Raw genomic sequence first — 17,646 nt, forward strand, 5'->3', positions numbered from 1 at the left:
AGCTGAGGGTGGGGGTCAGTCCCCCTCCTGCCCCCACTTCCAGGTTTACCAGGTGGTGAGAGAGTGTTTGGGGTGTAGGCTGCAGATTCAGAGAGCAGGGGTGGGGGGCGGATGTGGGGCACTGGGTGGCGAGTGGTCTTGGTGAAGGAGGGAGGGTGGGAGTCAGCAGAGGGGCCGAGCTCATGGCTGGGAGAGAAGCCACAGAGTTTCTGCTGGGGGGTTCTCAGTTTCTCTGTCATGGATTCACCTGCAGGGCCTAAGGTCACAGGTGTGGGCGGGGGTGGTGTGGGGAGGCCGGGGAAGGCCTGCAGTGGACATTGGAGAAGGGGAGAGGTGACCTGGGCCTCTGGAGGACTTCAGGGTAGTGTTCAGGGAGGGCCCATATGGAGGCCCCAGAGGGCAGGGCAGAGGTTGGGATGGTGACCCAGGAAGGCCTAGGCTGGTGCTCTGCCCAGAAAGTGACAGGTTTGCAGCACTCAAGGGGAGCCCTGACTGGCCTAATGGAGGGAGGGCAGGTGGCCCACCAGACTCTGGAGCCAGGCAGCCTGGGCCAGGTCTGGGCCCTGTGCTTGTAGCCACGTGAACCTGGACACCTTCCTACCCCACCTGCTCCCTCAGTTTCCTCATTGCAATGTGAGTGACAGGATTGCTTCACAGGGAGCCTGAGCCCAGGGAGACAGAGCCTCCAGGGAGTCCATAGGCCCACGGGCCCAGAGCCAAGGGGCGCGGGGCCTGGACGTGTCCGCCTGTGCTTGGGAACGTGGGGAGCATACGCTCTGAATTAGCTCCCAGACCCCCTGGGCAGGAGACTTCCAGCCCCGCTCCACACAGCACCGTCTGAACCTTGTCGAGAGCTCCCACTGCTGCTGTCTGGGCTTCAAATCTCAGCACCTCATCTCTGTGCCCTTGGACTGGCAGGACAGACAGAACCAGACACCTAGCAGGTTCTTTGAACTTGAACTTGAACGTGTATTAAGATGAACTCAGCCGTTCCCCTGGGGAAACAGGACTGTAAAAGGCCCTGCAGGGCAGCGTGCTCTTCACTGGGTCATCGCTGGGATTTGTCCTTCTCACTGTGGAACCCAAGGGCAATGACACCTTGGGCCTGTTTGGGATCCAAGTGTCCAGAGGCTCAAGATTATCAGAAGTTTGCACAATCCTGAGCTAGAGGCCCTGATGTACGGCTGGGTGAGGTGCAACCAGTGGGCAGGAGGACATGTGTCCAGAGGACAGCCAACCATGACATGGTGGTTGACCATCCATGTTGGATGCAGCTTCCTATGGCTGAGCATGGCCCACATGCCAGGGTAAAGGGCGCCTGGAGGCTCACTGTGGAGCTGCCCAGGCAGCCAGGAGGCTGGTCTTCCTGCCACATCATGGCCACGTCACGGCCACGTTGGCTGCTGTCACACACGCTGCGTCAGAGATGAGGGGGCTGCCCAGGGCGGGGGCTGAACGGGGACTTCAGATGCTTCTGCGGTCCCATGCTGGGCTGCTTAGGCCATGTCTCTAGAAAATGTTTTGAACAGTTCTGGGTCTGACCATGAGTTGTGATTTAATTTTAGAACTAAGACTTCCCAACCTCTCTTGGGAATAAAAAGGAGCCATGGGGGGCTTTGTTCTTGTGCTGATGGCAGGTGGGGTATGTGGGGGCTGCCTCCTAGCTGCAGAAGTCACCCCTCACTCTTCTGTGCCCTGCAGCCGGCCCAGAACCAAGTTCTCAGGGAAAGCAGGGTCCCTCTGACCTTCTCCCAGCCTCTCTGCAACTCTGCTGTGCTGTTTTTAGTGGACTCCTGTGTTTCCCACCCTTTCAGACCCCAGCACAGCCAGGTGTGGTGAGAGCCACGTACCTCCTGTCCCCAGGCACCCCACTGTCACCTGCTCTACAGAGGGGCCTCACTGTGACCATGAGCCCACGGCGCCATGTCATGGTCACCCCAGCCTGTGGTCCACCTGGGGGTCCACTCCTGGAGTTGGACACCCTTGGGGCTGGTGAGGCATCTATCCAGACCTTGGGCCTGTCCCTGGGTGGGTGTCTTCTCATGGCGGAGTCACAGCTGTGCATTGTGGGTAACAGTGTCTGTCATGTCTTTTGCAAGCCCTCCTCATGATGCTGTCTCGCAGAGCGGAGGTCTTTAAAATCTTGGTGACGTCCACCTGCCGTGGATTTTGTCCATGAATTGTACCTTGATTCCACAGCAAACAGCTGTCACCAGACTCAGGCTCGTCCCCTGTTTCTCCTGTCATTTCCAGGAGCATCACAGTTTTGCATTTTGCTTTCAGGCCTGCCATACGTCTTGGATTGATCTTTGCCGGGTTAGAGGGTCTGGGTTTATTCATTTTTACTTTTGCACTGAGTGCCCAGCAGTCTGGTGTCACTGGGTGGAAAGGCCAGCTTTGCTCGAGGGTATTATCTTTGCCCTTTTGCTGAGTGTCAGTGAATGGCCAGTGCTGGTCCTGCCCAGGGCTGTCCACCCTGTCCCCTGCTTGCCTTCCCTGCCCACGCCGCACCTCCCTGCCTGAGTACTGCGGCTGTTTAGGGAGTCTTCAAGGCAGGGGGATCAGTCCCCCAGCCGTTTTTCTCCTGACTCTGTGAGGCTCTTCTTGGCATTTCCTTATTATGGACTCTAGGACCAATTTGTTGCTATCTAAGAAATCATTTGCTGGGGTTTTCCTGGAATCTACAGAGCAACCCGACAGGGAGAACTGACCTCTTGCCAGTATTGAGCCCACCTGTCCATGGACATGGGAGTTCTTTCTATTAGTTTAGTTCTTGTTTAGTCTCTTTCATTGGCCTTTTGTAGTTTTCCTCAGATCTTAGGCATTGCTTGTCAGACTTATACCAAAGTATTTCTTCTTCTCTTCCTTTTTTTAAGGGCCAATGTTAATGATCCTTTTTTTTTTTTTTTAAATTCCACTTGTCCTTTTCTTGAGGACAGAAAGGCGGCTGATCTGCTTGTTCACCTGTACTCTGTGATCTTGCTGTAATCAGGAACCATTTTCAGGAGGTTCGTTTTGTATTTGTTCTTATTCTTCGGGGTTTTTCTTTGTAGACAGCCATGCCATCTGCAAAGATGATTCTGTCACCCTTCTCAACATGCAAGCGTGTATCTTTTCTCTCTTGTCTGTGACATTGTCAGTGCCACCCAGGGTGCTAGAGGTCCTGTGAACAGGACAACCTCCCACCCTTGCTCCTGACAGGCTGTGTTTTCAACTGGGTTCTGGGTCTGATTGACAGGTGCTCGTGTTTTGCATTTTAAAACTATTTTTTCCCTTTTGCTTGTGGTCACTTAGGTCAGTGACTCCTGTGTTAAAATGGTGAATCTCTGGACCTGCTTTGGGGATTTGGGGAGGGAGGTAGAAGGGCAATTTCTTCCCTGTGCTCCACAGGGCTGATGGAAGTCGGGTCCGTGAGGTGGCCTTTTTTAGGACTGGCCAGGACCAGCAGTGACAGTCATCAGGAAGAGGGTGCATGTGGCAACGGAGAAGACGCGTGCGTGGGGCGCTCGTGCCCACGGCGCTCAGGATGATGTCTTGGCTCTTCTCCAGGTCCCTACTGGACTCACGTCCTCTTCACGTGGAAATCCAAGGAGGGCCTCAAGGTCTACATCAACGGGACACTGAGCACCTCTGACCCAAGTGGGAAGGTGTCTCACGCCTACGGAGAGCCCAGTGCCAATCTGGTGATTGGGTCTGAGCAGGACCAGACCAAACGCTACGAGAACGGGGCCTTCGACGAGTTCATCATCTGGGAACGTGCCCTGACCCCAGATGAGGTGGCCATGTACTTCACAGCTGCCATAGGTCAGTGAGCTCGATGGTGTGGGCAGGCCTGGTGTGTGCTCCAGGCACCCCTGGCCCTCCTCCCTCCCCAGCCTTCCTTCTTCCTCAGCCGTCCTCCCTCCCCAGCCATCCTCCCCTCCCCAGCCCTCCTCCCTCCTCAGCCATCCTCCCCTCCCCAGCCCTCCTCCCTCCCCATCTCCTCCCCTCCCCAGCCCTCCTCCCTCCCCATCTCCTCCCCTCCCCAGCCCTCCTCCCTCCCCATCTCCTCCCCTCCCCAGCCCTCCTCCCCTCCCCAGCCCTCCTCCCTCCCAGTCTCCTCCTCAGGTGTGAGGTGCGCCCCAGTGAACTGTTCCAACCCAGTGCTTTCTAAAGCACCTGTTCCCTAAGATAAAGTGGTTAACAATTTACCAGAGGCACACCGAGGCTGTGTTCTCCTGGGTCACAGGGTGCGTGAGAGGATGGCTGTGAGAGGCTTTGGAGAGCAAATATTCCAGGCCCATCACTGTATTTGCCCAAGAACCACCTCCCACGTGCCACATTCCCTGATGGGCCCTGGAGCCCCCCAAATGCCCTCTTCCTGTTTGGCATACAGTGGTCATTCAGCACAGTGGCCTGTATACCTGGGCTCAACTCTCCCCTCTGCCTTGGTGAGCCATGAGACATTGGGAAGTCGCTTTTTAAAAATTGAGGTGACATTTACATAGTGTCAGCTAACCATGTAAATGTGGACAATTTATTTTTTTATTTTTATTTTTTTTTATTGTTGGTCGTTCAAAACATTACACAGTTCTTAATACATCATCTTTCACAGTTTGATTCAAGTGGGTTATGAACTCCCAACTTTACCCCGTATACAGATTGCTGTATCACATCAGTTACCCTTCCATTGATTGACATATTGCTTTTCTAGTGTCTGATGTATTCTGCTGTCAGTCCTATTCTCTACTATCACCCCTCCCCTCCCCTCCCCTCCCCTTTTCTCTCTCTACCCCTTCAACTGTAAATCATTTCTTCCATTTGTATTATCTTGTCTTACCCCTCCTTTCCTCTTATATAAAATGTGGACAATTTAGTGGCATTTGGTAAGAGTGTGATGTGTGCAGCCACCATCTCTGTCCAGATATCTGTGTCCCCCCTAAAGGGAGCTCCTGGCCACCCCCACCGAGTGCCACATGATGTAGCAGGGCAGGGTGTGCAAAGCCACTAGCTGGACGCCCATGTGGCAAGGTCTTAATGTTAGCACTCAGCTCGTGCTAGAATTGTCTCTCCCTGTCGGTCACGATTTCACCTTGTTGGTGTCCACAAGCAACATGCTGCTTATTTCCACTCAGAATGACCTGCCAAGAGGCAGGGGTCACCACACGTCTCCCTCCAACAACCTCATCAGAAGAGGGGATGTCTGCTCCTGTCCCTCCTGCAGCCAGGCTGGCCTGACTCTCAGTGGCTGAGTTAATGTGTGTGCCTTCCGTCAGCAGGACTGTGGTGGGGCTGCAGGAAATGCTGACTGAGACACTGTCCACTCTTGATATGGCAGCATGGCCAGCCTTGTCCAAAACACACGTGGAGAACGGACCCCCAAGGGACAGTCAGGGTGCTGGTCTCAAGAGGGATTGGATGCCATGCAGCACCGATGGGTGTCCAGGGCAGCCTCCCAGTACTGCTTTCCAGTGTCCTCAGAGGAAAGGGGCATTCGCTCACTTGCACAGAGAGGCCCAGTGGAGTGTCCAGCAGAGGAAAACATCACTGGTCTCTGCCCATTGCCCAGGACACAGACAGCTGTCACTGCGAGAACACCGTGTCATGGAAGACCTCAAGCCATCTTCCTTCCTGACCGTTTGCTGGTTGGTGGCCTCGAGAAGAGCCTCTGCTGTCCCTGGTTCCCCTAGCTGTGGTAGCAGCCCTGGGCACTGGTCGTGTCTGGGATAGGCCCCTCTGGTCCTCTGCACTTGGAATAGAGGATGTCCCATCCTCGGGGGATGCAGAAGAGTTGCTGGGTTAGCTGGCCTCCTGGAACACAGACCCTGTGCCCGCCTGAGCCAGGCCAGAGCCTTCCGGGTACCATTCCACCTGGCCATCTGGTCCTGTAGAGTGTGAGTGGGAAGAAGGACACCGGCTGCCCCTGGAGGCCCTCTATGGGGACTGACATGCCGTTGCCGTCCAGATCAGTTGGGTCAGGGGAGATGAGTCCAGACTGGGGCTGAGCTGAAACCCAGCCCGAGGGCACTGAGGCCACAGGAGCTGGGGACAGCACTCTGTGCATGAGAATCTGGGTGTTCCCATGGCTCTGCCAGGCCACAGATCCTGGAGAGGACCCTTCTCCAAGTGCCTGTCCAGATGAGATGGCTTCTTCCAAGCCCATTAGCTGGGGCAGGTGCTGTTTTCTGACTGATTGGTCCAGATGGGTTGATCTTTTCTCATTCGTACAAAGGCAAAGTGTTGTCACCCTGGAAGGTCCCCACCCCGGCCACCAGAGTGGGCGACAGCTCCTCTAGAGATGGGCAGAGGAAGCGGAAGGCTGTGTTCAGAGCCGTATGAGCTGAAGGCTCCTGTCTACCTCCAGTGGGATCCCAGGGCACGCCAGGTGCTCGCGGGATGCAGGTCACTGGGGCTGAGCTGGGCTGAGGACACGGCTGAGCCCCTTTCCCCTCTGCCTCTGGTGCTCACCTCTCGTGGGTGTGGGCAGGTCTGCAGACTCTTGTTTTCTCTTTTCAGGACTGGGGATGGGGCCGGGGCTAGGCTGGGTGTAGCTCAGTGTCCCTGGCCATCCTCCTGCCTGGAACCTGAACAGTCGGGGTGGCAGGTGTTGCCTCCCTCTGCACCCAGCTCTGCCAGACTGATTTGAATTGCCCTTCAAAGTGGCACTTGATGAGTCGGCTTTAGCTTGAGCAGTTACTTCCTCAAGCCAGACTTTCCATCCATCCATGGGACTTTGACATGGTCACTCTGTGGCTCCCTGGCAGCTAAGCAATGAGCATCACTTTGCTTGGAGAACAGTATGGTTCTGGGGCCCAGGTCTCCCACGGGCATCACACCTGCGTTTACCACCCAAATACAAGGAGTCGTGCCAGCCAGCAAGGGTGACGACTCCGCTTACTCAGGTCACCGAAGCCACTTTGAGGTCTGCTCCAGCAGTGAAGTTGAATGTGTAGTGTTCTGTCCCCAGCAGGAGGCACTGGGGTTGGAAGTCAGTGGGGGGTGGAGGATCACAAAACTTGGCCCCTCAAGTCTGGAAGGTCCTCCATATGCAAGGCCTTGAGCACAGGGCCTGGGAGCCGTCTCCCCCTCCAGAGGTCCTGGCTCACTTGTCCCTTGGATGAAGCACTTTGTTCCAGCCCTGAGACTCAGTCATGTCTATCGCTAACTCATCTGGTGCAGTTGAAGCCTATTTTTCATTCTTTATTTCTTTGAAGTCAGTGACGCCTTGCCTAAGATCATCTCTTCCCATGATGACGGGCATGAAGGGTAATCAAAAGCAACTTAGAATCCAACAGAGGCAGCGTGGGCTGGGAGACCCAGATCCCCACCTGATCAGCAGCTCATTGGCCCTTTGCCTTCCCAGCCGCATTCCCACCGGAAACACCCCCAGCCTCTCTCCGATGCATCTCAAGCTGCTAAACTTGGGGATAAAGACAGACTTTCCCTGGGGTGGGAAAAGGGGCGCAGTCTTTGTCCTTATTAAGCGTCACTTACTTTTTCTAGGAAAGCATGTCTTGTCGACCTTGGCCCCAGGCTTCTCCGTGACACCCACAGCAGGCACCATGGTGAGCAGGTGCACTTTCTTTGCTCCTTGGGGGGTGTTTCTGTGTGGGCTGGGTGCCAGGAGGGATGAGTTCCATCAGATGACCTGGGCTCTTCCTTGGTGACAGTGTAGTGTCTGGGAAGAGATCATTGACACAGGGAAGCCAACTTTAGGGCGCTTTCTTGGTGCTCATGGTGACGGAGGGGAAGACAACCCCTGGTTCCTGCTGCCAGTCACTGCAGGTGCCTAAAAGGAGTGACTAAATGAGATTCTCAATTAGTCTCTCTCAGAGCAAATGGCCCCGAGGTCCCCTCCTGGACAGTGGGAGCCGCCCCACTGCGGAGCTCAGCTTCCCTCTATGACTTTTCTTTGCTGTCTGAGGGAAGCTCAGCCAGTAATGAGGGTCCCTCTAGAGCCACCACCTGTCACTAACAGACTCCCTGAGCTTCCATGTTCCTGACAGCATGCCGACTCTGAGCACCCACCTGGGGTTCAGGTCTTGGGAGCTTCGCCTCTCGGGGCTTAGCTCCATCTGTCGAGTGGCTCCTGATTCGGGAGGAAGCTGTGAGGGGGACATGCCCACACGTGCCACAGTTCACGAAAGGGCCTGGCATGTGGGAGGTGCCACGTGGGACCAGGAACCCTGGGCTTGCCCCGAACGGCGAGGCCTCCATTCTCGGCAGGAACTCATGTTGCCAATTTCTATCAGACACCCACTGATGCCTACCATCCCATCATAACCAACCTGACAGAGGAGAGGGAACACTTCCAAAGACCTGGAGTCGTGCTGAGTTACCTGTACAACGTGTCCCGCAGCTTGCCCAGCAAGTCCCTCTCAGAGGACACAGCACTGAACCTCACGGAGGTGAGTGCTCTGATGCTCATTTGGGCGGCCCAGGGCTGGAGCGCAGCCACACCACGGCCTGCAAAGTGAGGCCAGAAGCTTTCACGTGAGGCCTGGACTTCCAGCTTCCCATGTGCGAGCAGATGGGGTGCCGCTCTGGCTGCCGGTACACATTCCAGGGGCCTGTGTTTCATTCCCCAGTGGGTCATCCTACTCCGTCCTGAGCCTGCCTGGCCTTCGGAGACATTTGGGTCTGAACGCCTGGTCTAAACTCTGCCACCTCCTTGGCAACAGGTGAAAGTTGGAGCTGGGTCTTTGGGGATTCAGCTGGGGGCCATAGGTCACAGGCCACAGTCTGCACATTGGGAATTCCCAAAGTTACACAAAGCACTCAGTGAATGCAACATTTACAGCATGAAAACCAAGATCCTTACTCTTTGCACCTTGGTATACAGTAAGCACTGCATAAGTACTAATCTTTCTCCTGTATGGATTGAGCTGGGCTACAAGAGGTCACTCTGACAGCTGGTGCCTTGTATGCAGCTGGTGCCTAATGAACATCTTGATGAGCCTGCCCTGCCCTCATGTGGCAGTGTTTCCCATGAAGGGTCCTCAGAGGTGTGCAGCAGGCACTTAGCTGGGGTCTGCTTGTTTCAGGGTATCTAAGGCAGGGGGAACTCAGTGGCGGATTCATCGCTTAGACATTTATGTGCTAAATGCCTGCTATGCTGATTGAGTTCACTAATCATGAAATGGACTCTGAATGAGCCACCACTGCCTACCCTTGAGCAGGCTGGCCAGATAGCAAGCACCAGCTCCATCCGCCCAGCCTGGGATTCTTGAGGGCTGAGCCTCCATGGCTTTGCCCTGCCTCCATGGGGCTTGCAGCCCGGGACGCGGCCAGTCCCAAGAACTGTCTGTGGGATGCTGGTTTGAGGGCCCCCCCACCCGAACCTTCTGGCCTGGCCCTGCGACCTGCTGGTGGATAATTGCAAGGCACTGCGGTGGCAGCAGGCAAATGGGTGACTGTGGCAGGTGCAAGCTGTTACTTCTATGAGCTGCGTGGGCCAGGGAGCTGCTGCAGGGCTTCAGAGTGGTGGGGGGAGCTGCTGGGTGGCTGGCAGAAGTGACGAGGGATGAGGGCCAGGCCAGGCAGGCGAGCACTTTGTGCTGAGCCCAGTGTGGGGCTGCAGAACGTCGATGGACACGTAGCTCCATGGCCTTTAACAGGTGTGTGTTTAGAGTAGGGAATTCAGTGCAGGTCCTCTTAAGAAGCACTTCCATTTCAAGCTTGGAGACTTCCTGTCTGCCTGCTTCTTCCCTGGCCCCGCCCTCGCTAAACCTCACAAGCCAGAGAAGCTCAAGTGGCTTCAAGGACCAGATGATTGAAGTGGGCGGACGGCTGGTCTCACCCAGCTCATCTGCAGCCACCTGATTTCTACCTTTAGCGTGACGCTAACCCTCCTCAGGATTTGCAAGGGAAGCAAGCCCCTGCCTGGAATTTTAAAATGAGAAATCTCACAATTTAAACAAGTGTGCAGCTAACTGAAACATTTAAAAAAAAAATATTACGTGCAGACCCAATAAACCCATCTCAGAGCTGGGTGCAGCCCGGGGGCCTGGTGGAGACCTCTATGTGGACCAGGGCCAAGGTGTCCAACTCCAATGCCCTGGAGACAGAGCACCCAGATTTACCCCAAATGCCACCAGTCTCTGATTGGGTGACAGGTAAAAGTGCTTGGTGACCACACTATCTTGCAGGGTCCTGGCTTCTTGCCTGTCAATTACGCAGGATGGCAAGGGGTCACTTCCTGTGCTGTGTGGGGCGGGGCCATGTGCTGTCGAGCATTTGAGCCATGGTTCCTGTAAGCCGAGGAGCACAGCAACTGTAGGCCACGCAGCAACCTCAGGCCTCCCACAGAGCACGGGCAGCATGTGGTGAGCAGTCCTCGGGGCACTGAGTGCGGAGACGATGGTGTTGTGTGTAGTCGGAGCTACGTAAGGCACACTGGGAATCCTCGTGCTCTTCTTTTAAAAACGTGGCTGCGGGCTAGGGATGTGGCTCAAGCGGTAGCGCGCTCGCCTGGCACGCGTGTGGCCTGGGTTCGATCCTCAGCACCACATACCAACAAAGATGTTGTGTCTGCCGATAACTAAAAAAATAAATATTAAAAAATTAAAAAAAAAACGTGGCTGCTAGAAACTTTAAAAAGACAAATGTGGTTCGTGTATTTCTATTAGAGGGAGCAGCTCTAGTCAGGGGTCAGCCCACTGCACTCCCCAGGCCACATCTGAGTAAAGTTTTATTGGCACACACTTATACCCCTGTCCCTGCACTCCAAGGCCAGCAGAGCTGTGAGGCCTGTGAAACCTGAGCTCTTTCCTACACGGATCCTGAGACAGGATGCCGAGCCCTGGCCCAGCCTGTGAGGACAGGCCACACCGTGTCTCACTAGCCCTGGAGGCTTGCACCTCCGGGTCTTAATGAATATTTATCCGATAGAGAGGATAAAAGACTGGAGGTTTTGATGCTGTGTCCCCTAAGTAGGAGGAGGGTGTGGCTCTTTTGGAGATGATAGTTTGGAGAAAAGCAGGGACACTTAGATCAGGCTCCAAGTTTAATCCTGGCATCTACACTGGGAGGCAGGTGACACAGGTCACCAGGCGGTGGGGGAGGCGCGGACTGGGAGACCTGGGGGCACCTGCCCATCTAAGTGGCCTTTCTGCTCAGCTTTGGTGGATTGTGGTTCAGAGAGGACTTGGCTGAGGAGGTCCAAACTTCTGCTTTTTTCAAAGGAGGCAGGAAAGCCGTGTATTTTCACTTAAGTCTCTCAATTTGGAAACGTTAGAAACTAATTTCATCAATTAGGAATGCTGGTGAGCCAGACCAAATGTGTCTTTAAGGCGGTATGTCCAGGGAGCCCCGGGTACCCCCTGCTTTGTGGAGAGGTCATCTCCAGTCAACACAAGCGGCTTAACATCTACTGTGCTTCTCACCTTAAGAAAAGCGTAACCCAGGCCCTGATTTTTAATCAATTCATTAATTTAATTGGCATCTGCCGAGGGCATAGGGGCTCTTGCCACACTGAGCAGTGTCCAATCTGACATCCACATGCTAGCCGCTGACTTTATAGGGCCGTGATCCTGAGCAGGTCCGGGGGCCTGACGCTTCTCCAGTGACATGATCTCTGGCTGTGTGCAAACCCCGCCAGTGGTTGATGGAGACGTCCTGGGGACATGGGGGATCCCAGGTCTTGACCTGGGGCTGTGGGTCTGTGCTGAGCTGTGCCCCTCTTGTTCCCCTATAGACCTTCCTGAATACCGTGGGCGAGCTGCTCCTACTGCCCAGTTGGACCGACGTGTCGGAGGTAAGAGCCAAGAACATTTGATCTTCCTAGCACGGCCAGTTCACGTCCGTCAGGGGGACAGTGTAGCTATGCACATCTAGGCCACTTGTGCTCACCTTGCCTGGACACCTTGCTGAGGCAGAGCCGAGTCTCAGAGGCGCCAGGGCTGCCGTGTGCACGGCCCTCCATTCTGAGGAAGGAAGGTGCTGATTTCCCCACAAGGGAGGACCCTTGCTGATCACTTACCTGGTGTGCTTTTTCCCACAGCACCCTTCTGGAACAGTAATACGAATTGTGTTTGGCACTTAAAGACCTCTAGACTCGGGGGAGTAGCTGGCACACAACAGCTCATACCTCAGGGTAAAAGTATCAAAACAAAAAGCTCTCGTTCTCTGCACCCATCAAAGGAGGAGAGTCATTTTTATTTTACTTCCAAAAGACCTACGGACTTCACTTATTTAAGAATAAGTCAACAAATAGTCATGGAGAAGTTGGAAAATGCAGGTGATGAGATTGCAGAGGGCGTGGGTGTCGGTCTGCAGATGCCCTGGCAGCCTGAGTTTCCACACACACGTGTGCACGCAGAGTCTACAAGCAGTGTGTGTATCTGGTTTTGCCTGCTTTTCCTCAATCCTGTCAAGAACGTGTTCCAAGATACTGAGCCTTCTTCTGCAGCGTAGTGCTAGTCAGGACAGGATAAGCTGTGCTGCAGTAACGATCAGCCCTGCCTCTCAGAGGCTCAGCACAGCCGACATTCACTCCTTGGGCACATGGAGTCCAGGGTGGCTCTGGGACCCTGTCTCTGCCCATCTGCTGCTGCCTGTGTAACACACGGCTTCCACGGCTGCCGGTGGGTGGAGAAGGCAGGAGGCCCAGGTCCCAGCCACACCAGCAGGGTGAAGTGCTCCTCTCCTGAACTCTTGTCATTAGAAATGTTTGGAAGCGTTTTCCAGAGAGGCAGAGTGACATCTCATTCTCTCCTTATTAATGAGATTGCATCAGGACTTGAATTTCATGGGCTTTTTATTTGAACAATTTCCAATGGATGGAGAGTATGTTTAACATTGGCAAAGGGAGGGAAAAGGTCAAGAATGTAAGACTAATGCAATCTTACCTAGAAGCAGATTCTTTTTATAAGGAGCAGCCCTGCAGGGTTGGTGATTTCAAGGGGACTTTGTGTACAACACCGCACCCTGAGAATCCAGAGAGGAGCTGGAGGGCTCAGACAGATGGAGTTTCTGTATCAATTTAAATTAACTCTTTTGGAATGCATAATACACCGCCAGATATGCGGATCTGCTGCAGCCTATGAATAGACAGCAATGTCCTGCACTCAGGCAGGCTGTAACGTGTACTGGAGAGAGAGCGAAGGAATCAGGAATCTGCCGCTCCCCGCGAGAGTGTGAGCCAGGGACACGGATGCTCACGTGCCTAACTGTGCTCGGCTGATTGAAATCGGGCCAAGAGCCCGAGAGAAAACGTCTAAAATTGGCCTCAGCATTCCATTTCCAGCTCATTAGGGTCTCCTGGAGCGTGTGTTTGTGAGAAGCCAAGCTTAGCGCAGACAGATGCAACTCAGAAAGCCCAGAGGAGGGGAGGGCAGAGGGCTGCCGGGGAGGGCGGGGAGGGCAGGACAGGGCAGTGAGACCCCCCTCCTTGCCCTGTGCCTGAACAAGGGCAGCCATACCAAGTGGGCACATGTCTGAGCTGACAGCAGAAGCGTGTGGGGGCCTTGCCTCCCTGGGGACAGTATCCACAAGGTTCCCCTGCCCTGTGGACTCAGTGGGCACCGAGGCTCTTGGAGGGCAAGTTCAGGGGGCCAGACATGATTTGGGGTGCTGACCTCCTGCCTCCATGAACAGTGGGCCATAACTGCTGGTGCCCTCATGCCAGAGAGGACTTGGGCTGTCATCCCCTGCCCCTAGAGTGGAAGGAGTGGAAGGGGCAGGACTGGGATTTTCTGTGTCCCCTGGAGGGTGCAGAATGGAGCCAGGACCAGGGGTCTGAGCCACTCAGCCTCTCAGCACCCAGGAGCCGATGCTTAGCATGGGATCAGCTCTATGCTGAGTCCCTCTCTGTGAGCACGGGAGGGCCCATGGCCACTATCCAGCCTGATGGGGGTAATAGCATGGCTTCTCTGTGCGGCTGTGGAGAGGCAGTGCGGTTGGTGTTTCTGAGACAGGGTCTTGCTGAGGTGGTGAGGCTGCCTGGAATGTGCCGTCTTCCCCGCTCGGCCTCCATTATCAGGGGTGACAGGTGTAGTCTCTGGGCTGACTAGGCTGAATGTGTCTGCCCTTGACTGCCCGTCCCGTGCAGCCTGGGGGTTCTCAGGCTTCCTCGGTCTGTGTTATTTGCAGGACAGCGTCCTGGCACTGGGCCTGATCGACACCATCGACACAGTCATGGGCCACGTGTCTTCCAACCTGCACCCCAGTGAACCCCAGGTCTCCCTCGTGGGCTCTTCCTCCATGGCAGGTACCGGGGGCCAGTGGGGCAAGGCGGGTGTGCAGGTGGAGGTGGGGGGCCGGGGCTGGTGCTCCCTGTGGGCTCTGCTGCTCAGTCTCACGCCCACCGGGAGCTGAGGTGGACCCACCTTTGCTGTGTCTTGAAGGAAGGCACAAGGTTAGAGCCAGGGTGGAGGTGGCCCTCATAGGGCGCGCAAGCCCCGGCTCACTGCAGGTGCCGTGCCAGCCAGGTCCAGCAGTGGGACCCCGGGCTGGCAGAGGACAGCCACCTAGCAGCAGGGCCTTGCATCTTGCTGGTTCACTGAGGCCCCAGAGGAAGGGCTGCAGGGGGTGAGGTCACCCCAAGACAAGATCCCTCCTCTCTGGGCTGGAGCCTCAGTTTGGGCAGCGACGACCTCGGGCCCTGTGTTTTTGAGGCCATCCGTTCTAGGGGCGGTGACACTCCCAAGGGAAAGGCAGGTGGCCAGTGCCCTTCCTGCTGCCATGAGCCTGTGCCCAGCTCCTGCCTCCTCTTCCCTCCCTTGCAGACTTCTCTGTGGCAAAGGTCCTCCCCAGGACGCTGGGCGCCCCTCACTACCGCTTCCCTGCCCACGGGCAGAGCTACATCCAGATTCCCAGAGAGGCCTTCTGCAGCCCAGGTGAGTGCAGCATCTGGCCCCTCTGGGCAGCCCCCAGGGTGGTTCAGGGTCCCCAGGGTGGTCCAGAGTCCCTGGGGGCTGCTGATTGGCCAGAGCTCCTGAGTGCCCTGTGGGAGGGGCCGGGTGTGCTCAGAGCATGTGCCCAAGGGGTGTGCCCAAAAGTGTGCTCCGGCACCCTCAGCGCAAGCTCCGAGGTGTCCCTCAAACACTAATTCCACGCCAGCCACCGAATGAACTGGAATTTTGGGAGTGGGGAGCTGGGAATCTGCACTCAGTGAGTCCGGCCATTTCCCTGGGATTCTCATGTCCCAAGTCTGCTCAGTCCTGGATAGCCAAATGTCAATGGCGAGGGCCACCCCACCTGGGCCTGGCCAGGGACACACCCCTCTTCCCATGAAGGGCCTGCGGCATCCCTGGCAGCCTGGCTCTCCCAGGAGCTCAGCACACGTCTGCAGGGAGTCACTGTCACGGTCCAGCACTCTGTTGCATGGCCACAGTGTGTTGGCCTTTGCATACCCTGCCTCTGTTGTCCCCAGGAGCTGCCCTGGTCCCTGGGCCTGAGGGGCTATGTGTATGGTGGGTGGGCTTTGTGCTTGTCTGTTTGCCCTGGAATGCTGATACGTCCCTGACTCTGCCTTGTCCCCAGCCTGGACCACCATTGTGGGCCTTCTCTACCACTCCATGCACTGCTACCTGAACAACATCCATCCGGCCAGTACAGAGTGAGTCTCGGGTCTACAGCAGAGGACGGTCCTTGTTACTGGGTGGCCAATCTGTGCAACACCCCCGTGCTGTTGCATGAGGAGCGCCATCTTGCCAGAGCGCCCTGGGTGCCAGCGCCTGGTGGCTGCTGCCTGGGGCCTGGCAGTCCTGTGGGACGGGCTGACAGTGAGGTGCTCAGGAGCACAGGTGGAAGACGGTCAGCCTCACCTGGGCCTGGCCGTGTGGCCTTGGACAAGTGACTCAGGCCCTCTGAGCCTGTTCACACGTCTGCAGAACAGGTCAGCAGATCTGCTCATGTCCTTGTCTGCCTTGGGAGGTTGCATTCCCTCATTCACTGATGTGTGCTGAGCACCCACTGTGTGCTGAGCTCCCACTGTGTGCTGAGGGGATGGGGGAGCAAATCGGATAGGAACGGAGCCCTGATGGGGCTCAGATGCAGGGTGATGGCAACCAGTGATGAGCCACAGGAGAGGAGCATGAGGCCGCTCTGGTGGGAGGCCCTGAGCTCAGGGGCTGGGCTCGTCTTGTGGCCTCTGTGGCTGCTCACGTGGAAGCCCCATCTGGCCAGAGGAGCTGCCCCTGGGTGTTTGTGAGGAGCTGGTGCAGTTCTTCAGGAAGGAGCTGCATGGTGCCCAGGGCCCCACAGGATGGCCTCACAGGGCAGGCGGGCACTGTCTCAGCTCTGAGCCATCAGGCTCTATCCTGGCCCTGATTCACCTCTGACATCTGCTGATGCTCCTTTCTGTGGGGCCACACCCTGTGCATTCCCAAGGATGAAAACCCTCAAGGGCAAAGGCCATTCTAAGGCCATGAGTCTGGGAATCACAGTGTCCAGCATTGTGCAAGGCACGGGGCAGGGCCTGGTCTGTGGTCCCCGATGGGGAACGTCAAGCTGCGAGGGCTCCTGGGGCTGTCGTGGAAGGTGAGGGGTGGAATTGGTAGCCCAGCATTTCCTCTATTCCTTTTGCTGTGTGTTTTATTTTGTGGTTGTGTGGAGGGTTGGCTGGAGTCAGTGACATCTTCAAGTGGAATTGTCGGAGGACCCTGTCTGTTGTCATTTGCGGGCACAGGAAATTGATGCCTCTCCTGACTGCAGACTCTGTCTCAGGAAGGTCCCTAGAGCCCCCTCCTCAGGACACAGAGGCCGTAGGCTCCATATTCACAGTTCCGGGAATCACCCCTTGTGCTTCCTGGAGGCTACTTCCCAGGGACCCAAGTGGGGACACTTTTGCAGGACCTGGGGCCAGGCAAGGGTGCATGTGGGGCTTCACCCCCCATGTCCAGCAGGGTCACCAAACACAGTGCTTCCATCTAGGTACTAGAAAAGCCAGATGAGGGAGGGAAGAGGGGGCCCAGAGCTCCCAGGCCCTGTCCCCTGCTCTGCATGCAGTTGTGTGGGCGAATGCCCTTGGGACCTGCAGAATCCTCAGCCAGTGCCTGGGGAGCTGATGCAGGACACTCACGGGGTCCAAAGGTAGTCAGGTGACCATCTTCCCTTCTAGTTCAGCTGTCTCAAGTTCAGATTCCTGCAGCAGATCCTTGTGGAGCTCCTGCTGTGGGGCAGGAGCTGGGGCAAGGAAGCTCAGACATGCAACTTAAAGAGGTGCACCCGGGGGTCACTGCACTGCCTACTCCTCACACCTGGACGTGAGCACCTCCTTAATCTTACACACCAGGCATTGGCTGTCCTTGTCTGGTCCTGGCCCTGAATATCATTTCAGACTTGGTTTCCAGTGAGACCAGTACCGTTGGTGCCACTCAAGCTTCTGTAGATTGGGTTGTAAGTGACGGTGAATCCAGATTAAATGTTTTAAGCAAAAGGGGAATTTGTTGAGCCTTGTGAGCTGAAAGCTCCACAGACATTTGGCTTCAGGGGCAGCTTGAGCCAGCAGCCATTTGGTGTCACTAGGTTCTATCTCCAGGCTCTTCTTAGGTTAGGGGCCATTGGGAGAGAAGCTGAGGAGGTTTTCCTGGAAGAGGAACATGGGTGCCAGGGCAGAGCAGTAGAGCTCGGCCAGGTCATATGCATGCTGCTTCAGAGTCAGGGAAGGGGGGGTTTCAGGCAGGATGGGTGACCTTCCCAGGGCCATGCAGCCTTGGGACCCTA

At 56.0% G+C, this 17,646-nt stretch overlaps 1 protein-coding gene across 5 annotated transcripts in view; it reads left to right on the top strand.

Annotated features, from left to right (window-relative positions):
- The window catches only part of Adgrd1 (adhesion G protein-coupled receptor D1), a 99,416-nt gene that overhangs the window by 23,456 nt on the left and 58,314 nt on the right, over nt 1–17,646 (top strand). For all 5 annotated transcript variants that reach the window (XM_078039406.1, XM_078039407.1, XM_078039408.1 and 2 more), the window contains 7 exons: nt 3,550–3,804; nt 7,483–7,544; nt 8,232–8,387; nt 11,675–11,734; nt 14,071–14,188; nt 14,706–14,816; nt 15,463–15,538. In XM_078039406.1, the coding sequence (XP_077895532.1) occupies nt 3,550–3,804; nt 7,483–7,544; nt 8,232–8,387; nt 11,675–11,734; nt 14,071–14,188; nt 14,706–14,816; nt 15,463–15,538 (838 nt within the window). The remainder of the gene's footprint in view (nt 1–3,549; nt 3,805–7,482; nt 7,545–8,231; nt 8,388–11,674; nt 11,735–14,070; nt 14,189–14,705; nt 14,817–15,462; nt 15,539–17,646) is intronic.

Source organism: Ictidomys tridecemlineatus, chromosome 2 (genome assembly GCF_052094955.1).
Source record: "Ictidomys tridecemlineatus isolate mIctTri1 chromosome 2, mIctTri1.hap1, whole genome shotgun sequence".
NCBI classification, from domain to species: domain Eukaryota; kingdom Metazoa; phylum Chordata; class Mammalia; order Rodentia; family Sciuridae; genus Ictidomys; species Ictidomys tridecemlineatus.